Here is a 16,745-nt window from a genome sequence, read left to right on the forward strand (position 1 = left end):
TAGTGGTTAATGAGATCGTGGAGAAAACCATAGAAACCAGGCAACTGCCAAATCCACTGGCCACTGCCGTTAGTTCATGTACAGATAGGTGATAGCAATGATCCATGAACATCTGTGCAGAACAGCCAGAGCCTGCTTGGAACAAATGGATTTTACGTGAAACAGTTTGTTTCGTATACAAATCAACAACAAAAAAAAAGGAAAATTGGAGAGTAATGATACTGATTCATTGCAAGTCCAAAACAGGCGCCAGGGTTTCTACTTTATTATAGTATACAACCACTCCAAACCACGTCAGTTATTTCCGAACGGAGGCAAAATACTGCCCAATGCTAGTGCTACATAATAATACTTGTACTGATTCTATGTCAGATAACCATCCGCCTTCACCTTGACGGCCTGACCTTGCAATGCATCCAAAATGACTCTTGCTGGATGCGGCACGGCACAGCAAAGACCGTCGGCGGTTGTATCCTGCCTCATGTCACACACGATTAAGTGCACATCTTTTTGAAGAAATTAAAATAAAGCCTGTCCTGGAAACAAACTATCAGGTCATCAGAAGAACATACCATATCATTACTGGGAGATCTCCATTCCCAAATTTGGTATGGCAGGATTGGTCTGAACTGCTAGATTACATAGAACATGTCGCAGCACACTGGAGAAAGGGCAGAAACATTCGCATATTACAGAAGCATTTGGATGAAGCATGAGCAATATGCAAGCAGAAAGAATGATTATTTACTAAACCACCATGCAGATTCAATACTGTCAAGGAATTTTTTGTTTTGTTTCAGATCAAGCACGGAATTCCTCAATTCCATGTCAAACGCCTTACACTGTAGACATAATTTTTGATTCAATCCTTTACATTCTACATTCTCCAATCCTATGTTAAACACCTTACATTACATTGTCAAACAAATTTCATGACTTCTTTGCTTGGGTGCTTGTAAGAACTTGGAGAGACCGGTGAAATGATAGTTATTTAATTTCTTTCCAACATCATGATATGATGTACTGATGTCTCCCAATTTGTAGATGGAATAATTCAGACATGTTCTAGTTCAGCATTTGTAGATTCCATGAAACAAAACTAGAAACCAGCCAATTTTACCCTTACCTGCTTTCATGGAGCAGGCACGAAGCACCAAATTCAAGCTCTGAGCTATACAAATTCAAGGTCTCCAGAAGCAGCATCGCCTAATACATTCCTGTCCAGGCTTGTTTTCGGCGTTTCTTCCAATTCATTGTCGAGATTCATGCTTCTTGCATCTTCCGGTTCACCTCTGTTAGAGTTTCTTTGTGTTACCTCTTCAGTACTATTATCTGGATAAACCCTTATCCTTATACGCTTGCCTTTGATGTATCGATATTCAAACTTTGGCGGTGGATATTTCCTATTTAACTTTTCGTATTTGTCCAACATCTCTAGCTTCATAAATACATCACCAAGCATCCTGACAATCGAGGTATCAGGTCGAACACCCAGTTCTTCCATATCAGCAAAAACCTGGATGAGTTGCAAGGGAAACATGAAACGGTTAAAACGGAACAACCATTGTAGTAAGCATCATTTCTGTACCCATGTTCCTTTAAGCATGGCTTTTCTACCACAAAAGAAAATGTTGAGACAATCACAACCAGTGTAAGGTCAATACTCAATACCATGTAGAAAACAACCTACTCGAACTCCAAATCTCTTAAGGCGAGTACAAAATTAGGTGAAAATAAATAAAAGGAATACAGATTCCCATCTTACCATGTCTGCTAAGTATGCAGATAGTTCTACACTAGTATAGTTATTGCCCCTCCATGCAAGCAGGACCAAATAATGCAAAATCTACATCTATACGATTTGCGCGTTAAATAAACACAATATATTAAGTTTTGTTTTCCTACCTCAAACATCTTCTCGTATGACCCCAATCTGTAATACAAGGAGATCATTTTCATGAAAAAAATACGGGGCAAACCCTCCATATATCTCGAGAATATCTTTTGGAATAGCTCTTCTGCTTCCTCAACTCGTCCATCCTCGATTAAAGCATTTAATAAAGTTTGATAGCTTCCCATTGTCTTCCCTTGACCTTTATTGAACATCCACTTGATAACCTAGACCGGAGACGATGCAATTAATTTCTTTTGATACAAAAAAAGAATACTATTGAAAGGGAGGAGCCAATTCAAGATATGCAGTAGAGAAATAATACCCACCAACAATTTCATTAAAAATACAAGATAGAAACACACCAGACAAAATAATGGACAGTTACCTGAATTATTCGTTTCCATTCCTTCTCATCTTCAAGCGTCTTCAGTGCTTTTTTCACCGCTATCAAGGGAAACTCCAGCTCCCATGCAACAAATGAATCAAGAGCACCATAAACCTCCTCCTTTACATTAGACAAATCCTTAATCTGCAGGAGAAGGCAAAAAATGTCACACAAATGGTGAAATGGAATTCTGGCTGTAACCCCTTTGGTCCCAAAATAATAAGGAACACATAATCCCTGTCGGCCCAAAGTTACTATATATGATAAAAAGTGTACATGTAACAATTTATTAAAATAACTACAGCAACTGAAAGTTGTAGAGTTCCATCAGATCAGAAAGCTGAAGTACAGAACAACTGTTTTTGTTGCAAGTGCAGAACATGGAGTTATGGGGTAGTCTAACCTCCCAGAGCAGGAATAGGCACAAATCTGTATAGGGTGCAGATTCTAGTGACAACTACAGCAGAGAAATGCAGAAGAACCTCACACATTTGACGAGCTTCTGCGACTTGGAGACGGTTCCGATTCTCTTGTCGGCCTTCCACACGCGAGGAAACCTCGGCCTCGGACCCCTGGCGCCGCAAACCTGTGCCACAAGGTTGTGCTATTCAGGATAAGCTCCACCATCAACAACAACAAGTTCTGAACAAACACCATACGCCATGGAGGCGAATGAGGCAGCTTACCACTAGGGAGTTGAACTTTCGCGGCCGCAGGACGACGGCTCTGTCGACCGATAAACCGAATGTGGGCGCCCAACACCTCAAGGAAAGCATGGTGTGATCTGCAGCAGGGAAGCACGAATCCCCAAATTAACCTCCAATATCACTACCCGCCTACAGCCTACTTCTCTGCAGTTTTTTTGGAGGCGAAAGAGCAGGCTCGTACCTCGAAAACCGGGGCTCCGGAGATTGCGGACGGAGGGACCCGAGGAGGAGGGGAGCGGCGGCGCGCGTCAGGAGTCGTCGTCGGCGTCGGCGGCGGTGGAGGAGCTCCGGGTCGGGAGGGGGAGAGGGTCCTCCTCCTCGTACGGACGGGGGTGGGTGGTGGAGAGACGGTGGTAAGTTTTGCAAAGGTTGAGGATAAGCTTCGTGCGCTCTTTTTTCTTTGAAGCTGAACAGAACTAACCGTACAAAGAAGAGAGACTGAAATAGAAGTGCAACTGTGGTTTTGAGTAGGAGCAAAGTCCTTTTTTGATCCACTGTGATAATGAAAAAGATTTCTGGGACAAATTTCTAAAGCAAAGCTTGGTGTGGTTCGTTGCGCCACGCTCTCCGCCCGCCTTCGTGACCGCACTCTCCTCCGTAGCCATGATGCTCCACAATGAGGAGTTGTCGTTGCCGCCCGGACGAAGTAGTGGGGGAGGCGTCCACGCGCCTTCGCAATCACTATGGGCACCTCCTTCTTCAGGGCCTTGTTGCGCCAGACATGACACGATGGCGACGCCGGCTCGTCGATGCGGGTGTACCGATTGTGCGGCGACGAGGTCGGCTCCTCCTTCACGCGACGTTCGATTTCAATGTCGCGGTTGTGCTGGTGGGGAGGAGGCTCTGCCTTGATGCGCAGGAGAAGCGACTACGCCGACTTTGCCTTCATGCGGTGGAGCGGCGGCGAGGGCGACGCCGTCCTTGAGCGATCGTTTGAGGAAGAGCTCCAGGTGTGCCTCGTAATCCTCGTTCGTCGTGATGGCCTCCACGAGGAGGCGCGGATGATGCGGCTCCTGCTCCTCCTCGTCGTCGGAGCAAAGCATGATCCTCTCCTTCCTGGTGGAGGCGGGCGACATGGAGTACGATGAACCCGGAGAGCGACATCGGAGGAGCCACGATCCGGATCCGAAAGGCAATTTGGAGCCACCACCTGCCAACATGGAGACTTGATATGTCTCAAACATATCTACTTTTTCAAACACTTTTGTTTTGGTTTTGGACTCTGATTTGCATGATTTGAATGAAACTAACACATGACTGACGTTCTTTTCACGAGAACTACCATGGTGTTATTTTTATGCAAAAATATATTTTTTTGAAATTGGATGAAACTTTTTTGTGAATTATTTCTGAAATATGTAATGAATTATGGAGTGAGGAACCACCGGAGAGGGGCTGCATGTGGTCCATAAGCCAACAGGGCGCGCCCACCCCCTGGGTGCGTCCTAATAGCTTGTGGGGCCCATGTGGCTCCCTTAATCCTAATTCCAGTCCTATAAATTCACATCTTTGGAGAAAAAAAATCAAAGAGAAGATTTCATTGCGTTTTACGAGACAAAGCCGCCGCCACCTCCTCTTCTTCACCGGGAGGGCTGATTTGGCGTCCGTTTGGGGATCCAGAGAGGGGGATTCGTCGCTGTCGTCGTCACCAATCCTTCTCCATCAACAATTTGATGATGCTCACCACCGAAAGTGAGTAATTCCTTTGTAGGCTTGCTGGACGCTGATGGGATTGGATGAGATTGATCATGTAATCGAGTTAATTTGATAGGACTTGATCCCTAGTATCCATTATGTTGTGAGATTGATGTTGTTATGACTTTGTTATGCTTGATGCTTGTCACTAGGGCCCGAGTGTCATGACAGATCAAAACCTATTATGTTTTCTCTGAATATGGAAGTGCTTGGATCATATCTTGCAAGTTGTATGCACTTATTATGTGTTATGATCCGCATGCCCCAACGTGACAATAATTGGGATTCTTTCCGGTGATTGCCGTAGTATGAGGAGTTCATGTATTCACCACGTGTTAATGCTTTGTTCCGGTTCTCTATTAAAAGGAGGTCTTAATATCCCTTACTTTCCATTAGGACCCCGTTGCCACGGGAGGGTAGGACAAAAGATGTTATACAAGTTCTTATCACAAGCACGCATGACTATAAACGGAATGCATGCCTACATTATATTGATGAATTGGAGCTAATTCTGTGTAGCTCTAGTGTGTAACTGTTACTCCCTCCGTACCTAAATATAAGTCTTTTAAGATATTTCACTAGGTGTCTACATACGAAGCAAAATGAGTGAATCTACACTCTAAAGTATGTCTATATACATCCGTATGTAGTCCATTAGTGAAACCTCTAAAAAGACATATTTAGGAACGGAGGGAGTACATGATGAATGACATCCATATCCATCCATCATGGATCCATGTGCCTACACTTTACGTATACTGAATCTTGCTAAGTCACTACTGTTGTTGCTACTGTCACTACTACTACAAAATTGTTGTTGTCACTATTACTGTTACTACCATTACTTTGCCTTGCTACTAAATATTTGATGCTGAGTGAATTACTTGATGCTCATATCGCTAGAGCGACTCAGAGTTAATCCCACCTCTGAATCCTTGTTGTTACTATTACTATTAGCACATCAAGGATATTCATGCAACAGAGAAGAACAAAGGCCCTGCACCCCACCACCCCTGTTGTATATTCTAATCCTCTCATGTACATAAACTCAAAAGGTTGTGGGGTGATTCCGTATAGTAGTTGGTCAGAAAAACAAAGGCTCTGCATCGAGAGATGTTGCTGCAGAGGAAGAAGAAGAACATGCTGTGTTGAGAAAGCTCACCTTCCAGTGTATAATGATGCTCATCCCGTTGCAGAGGACATGAAGAACATGAGAGATCAAGGACTCAGATTGTGGAGAGGAGCAAATCCCTATGCTGCCAGGAGGAGGACAACCGTCGATGGTTGCTTTCACAACAAGGAACAACAAGACTTGTATGAGAATCTGCTATTGGACAAGAGTCCAGTTGTGAGCAACATGAGATATGTAGACTGGGATTACATCAAGGAATATGAGGACTACTTCCCTCATGTGAGATAAAATTAAAGGGCCATTAACATAGAGGATTTTGTTGGGAGAGCGATGACTGCTTGGAACGAGGAGACGATCATGCAGTTCTACTCCACTGCACATTTCTATCTTGATGGTAGAATTGTGTGGATGACTGAAGGTCACAAGTGTGAATCAACTGTTAAGGAGTGGGCAATCATCATAGGTGCTCCAAAGGCACTTGAGAGTGACTTGGATGTTTGTTGTGAGCCAAACACGAATCACGACTCTATTGTTAGTATGTACAATCCAGCGCCCCACAAGTACTTGAAGACCCACAAGCTTGGATCTGTTTACTTTCTGCAAGCTGGGATACCTACCACCAATACCATCATGAGATACACCTTGATGCCTAAGTTAGGTGATGATAAGATGATCCGGGGTATTCCATCAACATGTTGCACCACATTGACACTTACACCAGGATTAGTATGATAGATCTGATTGTTGAGACAGTCAAAAGGACAGCTGCTAATCAAAAGAGATCATGTGGATATGTTCCGTACATTCAAATGTTGATCAATTCCAAGATTGGGAAGAATTCATATCTACTTGATTGTCCACACCTGCCACTATAGCCAGAGTTTGAAGTCAACGAAGTAGTGATGGACCGCAACCATCTTAGTTCAGCTTCAGCTCGTGTTCAGGCAGAGGCAACAATAGAGGCAGATGCAGCAAGAGTAGCTCCAGCTCCACAGTTGAGGACCGGAGATGAAAAAATGACATATCTTATTAGCACCATCCAAGGGATGGAAAATAATACCACTGAAATCTTGCTGAACGAAAAGAGTCTTGAGAGGATTGCGGAGACAAAATTCCATGACCTGGATATCAAGGTGACGGAGTTAACTACAACTGTTGCTCAGCTGAAGCATAAAGTTGATGCAGTGCACACACCTCACTCCAGCAGTGATGTTCAGGATGATACGTCTCTTCCGACAACCACTCAGTTCAGGACTCAGGCCAGATCTGCAATTGTGTCAGCTCCAGAAGCCAGACCATCTTCATCAGCTCCATTAGCTCCGCCACCTCCCGCACCTCCATTGTCTAAACGTCCACCTCAGAAGACATCTGTTGAAGGCTTCGCCGATGCTCTCCCGTCGACTCCGTCAACTGCTATCGGAGGAGATTGATCCCAGAGCGACGCTTAGTTCTAGACCTTTGAAAATTTGGTAACTTGTTTCCAAAGGGGAAGAAGTGTATAGATCAATAGGGCTTCGAGAGAGAGTGTTGCTCTTTATTGCCATATTTGGTTTTCTAAACATTTGTTCTTTTGGATGTCTCAAACATGATAGAGTTGAGTGTTTGATCATACGCTTTGATTGTTGATGCTACTATGCCATGCCTTTGAGCTATCTACATGTTGATCATTCACTCATTTGATTGGTGTAATGTGCATTACTATTCATTCATATCATTCATGCGCACCACTAATAATCCACAAGTGTAGGGGATTGCAACAGTCTTCGTGGGTAAGTTAACCCAATTTATTGATTCAACGCAAGGGGAGCCAAAGAATATTTATAAGATTTAACAGTTGAGTTGTCAATTCAACCACACCTAAAAGATACTTGCTTGGCAACGAAATATTAGTAGCAACGGTGATATGGAAGTGAAGGTGGCAACGGAAATAATAGTGGCAAAGCAACGAAAGTAAAACGGCGAAAGTAAAGTAACTTGTAACGAGCAGTATTAAAACGCTAAAGGCTAGGGATATGGATGGTTGGTCATGGATGAGAGATATCATGTATTTCACTTGGGGAAAGGCACAAACAAAATTAATGATCATCTAGGTATATATCAAACGTTAGGCATGTATCCCGAGGTAGTCGTGCGTGCTTGCAATAAGAACTTGCCCAACATCTTTTGTCCTACCATCCCGCTATCAACGGGGCCAAAAGGAACTTATGGAGATTAAGGTGCTCCTGTCAAAGAGCACCGGAACAAAGCATTAACAATCAATGGATACATGGAATCCTCAAACTATAGTCTATCCCCTTTGGTGTCCCAAGCTGTCACCATCGGGATCGCCGGTTCCGGACTATAATAGGTGCATACTACTCATAGATAGGATCTAGAACACAAATATATTCATGAAAACATAAGATATTCAGATCTGAAATCATGGCACTCGGGCCCAAAGTGACAAGCATTAAGAGTAACAAGTAGTAGCAAAGATGACAAACACCATAGTAGATGATAGGCAACATGCCCCCAACAATCCGACGAACTACTACATGATCTAACTCATCCAATCTCTCCCATCCCCTTCACCTATAGCAGGGAATTACTCACACATGATGGGAGAAGCCATGGGAAGATGATGGAGTGGTGATGGTGATGACGATGGCGACGATTTCCCCTCTCCGGAGGCCAAAACAACCTCCAGATTAGCTCTCCCGAAGAAGAAGGGGGGGTGGCGGCGGCTCCGCGTTGAGAACTTGCAAAACGACTTCTGTTCTGGGATTTCTGTGTCACGGGTACAAATAGGAGCCAAAGTAGGGCACCGAAGGGGGTGGGCCCCACCCAGGCGACCTCCCGGCGTGGCCAGGGGGCAGGCCGCGCCAGCAGGTCGCCTGGGGGCCCTGTGGCTCCCCTCTGGCCCATCTTCTGGCCCATGATTCCTCCCGGTGCGTGGATTTTCTCTATTTTTTCTGGGAATTTTCCGGGATGTCTAAATATCCATTTTCCTACGCACAAGAAATCCATACAAACATCTCTATTGAAAACAACGTCAGTCCGGATTAGTTTCATTCAAATCATGGAAGAATGAGGCAAAAACATTAGCATAAGTGTTTGGAAAAGTCGATATGTTTGAGACGTATCAACCACCAAGATGTATGAGACATGGAAGAGTGACCGATGATCCTAATCGATAGTGCATTTGCATTCAAAAGAAAATCTAAAATAATGCACAAATTTAGGGGGAGCTCTTGCTTATCACATACTTCTCAAAGCGACGATGGGTGGAGTAATAGTAGTAGGTGCAAGCAGGAGTCGGCGTATTTGCTTATGGATGTGATGCATATATACATATTATCATTGCCGTCAAAATCGCATAATTATCCGTTGTTCTCTCAATTGACCAACAATAATTTGTTTACCCACCATATGTTGCTTTCATGAGAGATGCCATTAGAGAACACTATGGCCCCCGGGTCTATTCACTTATAAATTCATAAAACTTATAATTTCCTCGATGTTATTTTATTTTTATTTTTTTGCCAGTTACAATTCACTAAAATTATGTACACACCTCATTTGCGTGCAAATAACGAGATCAGGGGCATTGTAACCCTCTTGCCTGCGTTGGGTGCAAATTGTTTGCTCTTTTGTGTGCAGCCGCTGAAGACGGTTGATGATTGATATTGCTACTGGTTCGATAAACCTTGGTTTCTAAATTAGGGGAAATACTTACCCGCATTGTATTGTGATTACCTGTTCCGGTTCACCAAAGAGCCAATGTAGATCACAAGTATGAGGAAGGATTTCTGGCACCATCGCAGGGGAATATCATCACCAACTATCAAGCAACTTCAGACAAATTATCATTCACTTGTTCTTCTTTTTATTTGCTATTATATCTTGCTTGCTTAAAAAAATAAAAAAAATAAAAAATATTTATCTATGCTTGCTTTGCTTGTCACGTTTGCTTGAAAGTTGCTATCATGTGTGAGTTTGAGAAGGTTATAGTTGAAAGCGCTAGTGAAGATAGCACTAGTGACTTGGATAAAGAGAGACTGAAATTTATTGGTTCCACTCATGATCCTCCTACGAATAAAGTCCCTACTAGTAATACTCACACTACCCTAAATTCCAAAATATATCATGTGGGTAGTGGGAACATTATTGGAAAGCATGTCATCCAATAATTCTTTGAGTATTCGCTAGTTTCCCCTCTTATTAAGGGTTCCATACTTGATGAAAGAAATTGTTATGTGAATGCTACTACCATGCTTACATGTAAAATGGAAAGAAATTTTTTGCATCTCCAACCTATGCTTCAAAATATATTTTTGGGACTCTTGTCTGTGTCGGAACCGGCCGATCTCGAGTAGGGGGCCCAAACTGTGGATCTAAGGTTGATGGATAACAAGAGACGATAAAGATGATGTTTTACCTAGGTCCAGGCCCTCTTGATGGAGGTAAAACCCTACGTCATACTCTTGTTGTTATTGATGAGGTAGTATAGAGTACAAAGTTTATCTATCATGAGATTGATGTTGTGGCCTAAACCCTAATCGTAAAGAGCTTGATGTGTCCCACGAGCTACGACCCCTAGCTTATTTAGATGCTAGGGGTGTCAAGGTTTACACAAGGTTGGTTACAACAGAGAAGGAATGTGTCTATTACTACATATCCTTGGATTACATGCCAAGTCTTCGGAAGAGTCGAGCTCGAATCCAATACTACTGCCAACGGTCGAGCGGGCCAGAGAGTCCGGCCCATAAGGATAGGTAGGCGGCCCAAGGAACCCCTAGTTCTGGACTCCTCAACTCCCTAGCTTGCACGATCCTGAGATTAAAAAAAATCTATCACCATACTTATGCATGAATTTTATTATATTGTGCTTGAAGCGAAAGATTTTTTTTTTCCTTCGATGAACAAAATCTGAACATCCTCCCATAGAAGCGATCCTTCAATACAAAGATGATATGCGTAGGTTGGAATCTAATGACTGTCACAGATTTGATATGAATATGAGGAGGAATGTGCTTCCCGAAGAATTAACTTAATCATCATTTCTCCACACTTGTGATAAATTTGAATGCATTGCTAAAGGAATCAATGAAGGGTTTAGTGAATATTGGCAAGAAAACACTATTAGGGAACCTATCAGTAATGAAATCCATGTCTTATATGAAGAACCCTTTGATAATAGTGACGTGAGCAATCATATTATAAATCCTTTTGAACACTTAAGCTATTCAACTAGGTTTGAGAAAGGAAAATTATTAAGTAAACTTTGGGAGTACCTGATTTTGAAGGACATGAAAGCGTGCAACACTTGATCATGTGCATTATGCCTAGCCAAGGGCATAAATAATAGCGCTTGTTGGGAGGCAACCCGACAGTTATCTTAATTTTTGCCTTTTACTTTCTGTCTTGGCGTGATGACATGATTATTTCCCCTACAATGATTGTGTTTTTATGTTTAAATTAGTGTTTGTGGCAAGTCAAGCCTTTGGGATGACTTGTATGATAAGTATAATTGATACAACGCAAAAACAGAAACTTTGATGCCCAGTGCATAATTTCTCTGATTTTATTGGAACGTATTTCTAAGATGATTTTTTACACGGTATTTCTGTACACATTCCTCAGGTCTTACTAATTTCTCATAATTTGTGCAGTTATATAAGTATAGGTTCATTATAGATCACTACAGACTTTTTCTGTTTTGGACAGATTCTGTTTTTGCTTTTATAATTTGCTTATTTTGATGATTCTATTGATTGTATCGGGCTGTATAAGCCATGGAGAAGTTAGAATACAGTACCTATTATGCAATAATGAAATATGAATCAATTTACAACAATACCTAAGTATTTTATATGTTGCTTATACTAATGGACCTCACGAATTTTTGTTGAGTTTAGTGTGATTGAAGTTTTCAACTTTTGGGTGTTATCACGATGGACAATGGAATAAGGAGTGGAAGGAGCCTGAGATTGGGGTTGACCAAGGCACCCCAAGGTGATATTCTAGGAAGAATCAAGCGTCTAAGCTTGGGGATGCCCTTGAAGGCATCCCCTCTTTCATCTCAATCCATCGGTATGTCAGTTGGAGCTATATTTTTATTCATCACATGATATGAGTTTTGCTTGGAGCGTCATTTGCTTTATTTTTATTTTTGTTTTTAGTTTGACACAATCATAATTTGATGGACACACCAACTTGAGAGAAACACACATTCATCAAGATTTGTTAGAATACTCTATGTGCTCCACTTATATCTTTTGAGCTTGGCAGTTGATCTAGTAGTTCACTTATATCTTTTTGAGCACAATGTAGTGTAGATTTTGTAGAAACATTTTCACTCTCGTTCTTCATTATATTTGTTTGAGAGTTAATAAAAATAACGATAATTTGCGTGTGTCATAAATCTAGTCCAAAAATAATAGGTATTCAATGAATGATAATCAAAACCACCATATAGCACATAAAGAGAAATTGTGGGTAAATGATATTGATGTGGTAATATGAACAAGGTGTGAGTGCATCATTGTTGGCTCATAGAAGTATTAGTATTAAGAGGTGTTAATTTCTTGTTTGTATGGATATTAAAAAGGCATGGTGGGGATGTGTGAGCATTTCTATTCCTTGTTGAAATCCTAGTGTTGTTTCGAGTCGGAGTTGTGCGGTGGTTAACTCATCCCAACCCTCTCCATCGGGGCATGTGAGTAGTGCTTTGATTTGTGATGAAACTAATAAAAATTGGCAATAATTATATGAGTTCTTCATGACTAACCTGAAACTATGGACATACACAATCTCACCTCCTCATATTTTGCTAGCCTCTTTGGTACCGTGCATTGCACATTCTCACCTCGAGGATCGGTGCGAACTTCGTCGGTGCATCCAAACCCCATGGCATGATATGCTCTGTTACACATAAACCTTTCTATATCTTCCTCAAAACAACCACCATACCTATCTATCATGGCATTTCCATAACCATTCCGGGATATATTGCCATGAAAATTTCACCGTTAAATCATATGACTAGTTCATTCATCATCATATTGCTTTGCATGATCATATAGAGCTGACATAGCACTTGTGGCAAAGCCACCATTCATTATATTGCTGATACATGTCACGTAGATCATTACATCCTGGCACACTGCCAGAGGCATTCATATCGAGTCATAGTTCTTCATATCGAGCTTTCATGAGTTCTAAGTAAATAATAGTGTGATGATCATCATTATTTGAGCATTGTGTTGGAAATATGCCCTAGAGGCAATAATAGAGTGGTTATTATTATATTTCCTAGTTCATGATAATTGTCTATTATTCATGCTGTATTTGTATTAACCAGAAACCGTAATACATGTGTGAATATATAGATCACAATGTGTCCCTAGTGAGCCTCTAGTTGGCTAGCTCGTTGATCAATAGATGATCATGGTTTCCTGATCATGGACATTGGATGTCATTGATAACGGGATCACATCATTGGGGAATTATGTGATGGACAAGACCCAATCCTAAGCATAGCACTAGATCATATTGGTCGTCTGCTAAGGCTTTTATAATGTCAAGTATCATTTCCTTAGACCATGAGATTGTGCAACTCCCGGATACCGTAGGAGTGCTTTGGGTGTATCAAACGTCGCAACGTAACTGGGTGATTATAAAGGTGCACTACAGGTATCTCCGAAAGTGTCTGTTGGGTTAGTACGAATCGAGATTGGGATTTGTCACTCCGTGTGACGGAGAGGTATATATGGGCCCACTCGGTAATGCATCATCATACTGATCTCAATGTGACTAAGGAGTTAGCCACGGGATGATGTGTTACAGAACAAGTAAAGAGACTTGCCGGCAACGAGATTGAACAAGGTATAGGGATACCGACAATCAAATCTCGGGAAAGTATCATACCGGTAGACAAAGGGATTTGCATACGAGATTGATTGAATCCCCGCCATCGTGGTTCATCCGATGAGATCATCATGGAACATGCGGGAACCAACATGGATATCCAGACCCTGCTGCTGGTTATTGACCGGAGAGGTGTCTCGGTCATGTCTGCATGGTTCCCGAACCCGTAGGGTCTACACACTTAAGGTTTGATGACACTAGGGTTGTTATGGGAACAGTATACGTGGTTACCGAAGGTTGTTCGGAGTCCCGGATGATATCCCGGATGTCATGAGGACTTCCGGAATGGTCCGGAGGTAAAGATTCATATATAGGAAGTGGAGTTTTGATCGCCGGATGAGTTTCGGAGATCGTCGGTAATGTACCGGGACCACGAGAAGGGTTTAGGGGTCCACCGGGAAGGGCCACCAGCCCAGAAAGGCTAAGTGGGCCAAGAGTGGAAGGGAACCAGCCCCTAGATGGGCTGGTGCGCCTCCCACCTCAACCCAAGGCGCACAAGTGGGAAGTGTGTGCTAACCCTAGGCGTGGGGGCTTGCATTGGGTGGCAAGCCACCCTAGGGGCGTCCTCCTCCTGTTGGGGCTGCCGCCCCACCCATCTAGGGATGCCGCACCACCTAGGGTGGAAACCCTAGGGGTAGGCACCCTCCTCCCTCTCCTCCTATATAAACCCAAGGGGTTTTGGGGGTTGCACACGTAATTGCCTCTCTCCCTCGGTGCAACCCTACTTCTCGACCTCCTCGTCCTTGATACGTCCATTTTGCATCATGTTTTCATGTTGATATTTATCGCTTCTTGGGCTGTTATTTCACTTCACGGTACAAGTCTTATGCCTTTTCTCTCTTATTTTGCAAGGTTTACATGAAGAGGGAGAATGCCGGCAACTGGAATTCTGGCCTGAAAGTGGACCAAAGTTGAGATACCTATTATGCGCAACTCCAAACGCTGTAAAAATCAACAAGGATTTTTCCTGATTTATCAAAAATACTGGGCCTAAGAAGCGCCAGAGGGGGGCGTGCAGGTGGCCACAAGCTTGCACGGCGCGACCACCCCCAGGCCGCGCCATGAGGGCTTGTGGGCAGCCTGCTGGCCCACTTGCCCCCTCTTTTGCTATATGAAGGGTTTCGTCTGGAAAAAAATATATCAAGGAGGAGCTTTTTCGTGGTTTCACCGCCGTCACGAGGCGAAACTTGAGCAGAACCAATCTAGAGCTCCGGCAAGACGATCTTGCCGGGGAAACTTCACTCCCGGAGGGGGAAATCGTCGCCATCGTCATCACCAACACTCCTCTCATCCAGACTTGCATCTAATCTATGTAGATGAAGTTTGTGGTTTATTTAAGCTTGCAGGTTTGCCCGAGGATGAGGTCAAGAAGAGGGTCTTTCCTTTATATTTGAAGGATAAGGCGTTGACATGGTATAGGCTATGTGATGATACTGGATCATGGGACTACAATCGGTTGAAATTGGAATTTCATCAAAAGTTTTATCCTATGCATTTAGTACATCGTGATCGGAATTATATTTACAAATTTTGGTCTCGTGACAGAGAAAGCATCGCTCAAGCTTTGGGGAGGCTTAAATCAATGTTATATTCATGCCCCAATCATGAGCTCTCGAGAGAAATTATCATTGAGAACTATGCTCAGCTTTCTCATGATGATCGCACCATGCTTGACACTTCTTGTACCGGTTCTTTTATGAAGAGAGATATTGACTTCAAGTGGAATTTATTTGAGAGAATTAAACGCAACTCTGAAGATTGGGAGCTTGAAGAAGGTAAGGATTCAGGTATGAATTTCACGTTTGATTGCGTTAAATACTTTGTTGAGACAAATACCTTTAGTGACTTTAGCGCTAAGTATGGACTTGACTCTGAGATAGTAGCTTCATTGTGTGAATCCTTTGCTGCTCATATTGATCTCCCCAAAGAGAAGTGGTTTAAATATCCTCCTCCTTTAGAAGTCAATGTAGTTAAACCCACTCCAGTTGAAGAGAAAGTCATTGCCTATAATGATCCTGTTGTTCCCAGTGCTTACATTGAGAAAGCACCTTTCCCTGTTAGGATAAAGGATCATTCTAAAGCTTCAACTATGATACGTAGAGGCTATATTAGAACACCTATACCCCCTGAGCAAATTGGAGTTGAACCTAGCATTGCTATTATCAAAGATCTTCTATCCGACGATGTTGTGGGACATAATATTCACTTCTGTGAAGATGTTGCTAGAATTGCTAAATCTCACGTTAGAGACAAACATAGCCGTGTTGTTGGCATGCCTGTGGTTTCTGTTAAGATATGAGATCATTTTTATCATGGCTTATGTGATGTGGGTGCTAGTGTTAGTGCAATACCTCAATCCTTATACGCTGAAATCAAAGATGAGATTGCACCTGTTGAGATGGAGCCTATTGATGTCACTATTCAGCTTGCCAATAGAGATACTATCTGCCCTGTGGGAATTGTTAGGGATCTTGAAGTTTTGTGTGGTAAAACGAAGTATCCTGCTGATTTCCTCGTTCTTGCTACCGCACAAGATAGCTTTTGTCCCATCATATTTGGTATACCTTTTCTCAATACTGTCAATGCTCATATTGATTGTGAGAAGCAAACTGTCACTGTTGGCTTTTAAGGTGTGTCACATGAGTTCAATTTCTCTAAGTTTGGTAGACAACCTCATGAAAAGGAGTTGCCTAGTAGGGATGAAACTATTGCCTTAGCTTCTATTGCCGTGCCTCCTACTGATCCCTTAGAGCAATACTTGCTTGAGCATGAAAATGATATGCATATGGATGAAAGGGATGCGATAGATAGAGTTGTCTTAGAACAATATCCTATCCTTAAGAATAACTTGCCTGTTGAACTGCTTGGGGATCCGCCCCCACCAAAGGGTGATCCTGTGTTCGAGATTAAACAGTTGCCTGATACTCTTAAGTATGCCTACCTTGATGAAAAGGAGATATATCCTGTTATTATTAGTGCTAGCCTCTCAGAGCATGAAGAAATGAAGTTACTAAAAACTCTGAG

The 16,745-nt window shown here is 42.5% G+C and overlaps 1 protein-coding gene across 1 annotated transcript; it reads right to left on the bottom strand.

The window, feature by feature from the left end:
- Positions 1 to 229: 229 nt before the first annotated feature.
- LOC123398475 (pentatricopeptide repeat-containing protein At4g21190) lies at positions 230 to 3,394 on the bottom strand. The gene is made up of 8 exons (XM_045092941.1): positions 3,168 to 3,394; positions 2,966 to 3,063; positions 2,767 to 2,865; positions 2,280 to 2,423; positions 1,906 to 2,118; positions 1,127 to 1,516; positions 573 to 661; positions 230 to 474 (listed from the first exon to the last, which is right to left on the bottom strand). The coding sequence occupies exons 2-6, from the start codon at positions 3,053 to 3,055 to the stop codon at positions 1,172 to 1,174; spliced, it is 891 nt and encodes a 296-aa protein (XP_044948876.1). The 5' UTR covers positions 3,056 to 3,063; positions 3,168 to 3,394; the 3' UTR covers positions 230 to 474; positions 573 to 661; positions 1,127 to 1,171.
- Positions 3,395 to 16,745: the final 13,351 nt, after the last annotated feature.

This window comes from Hordeum vulgare, chromosome 5H (genome assembly GCF_904849725.1).
Source record: "Hordeum vulgare subsp. vulgare chromosome 5H, MorexV3_pseudomolecules_assembly, whole genome shotgun sequence".
NCBI lineage: Eukaryota > Viridiplantae > Streptophyta > Magnoliopsida > Poales > Poaceae > Hordeum > Hordeum vulgare.

Bases quoted from the DNA above. Each gene is read 5' to 3' on its own strand.
- LOC123398475 (XM_045092941.1), bottom strand. From the start codon at position 3,055: ATGCTTTCCTTGAGGTGTTGGGCGCCCACATTCGGTTTATCGGTCGAC. The intron at 2,424-2,766 runs GTGAGGTTCTTC...CTTCTCCTGCAG, and splicing joins CGCAGAAGCTCGTCAAATGT to ATTAAGGATTTGTCTAATGT. The intron at 2,119-2,279 runs GTAACTGTCCAT...TCTCCGGTCTAG, and splicing joins AATGGAAACGAATAATTCAG to GTTATCAAGTGGATGTTCAA.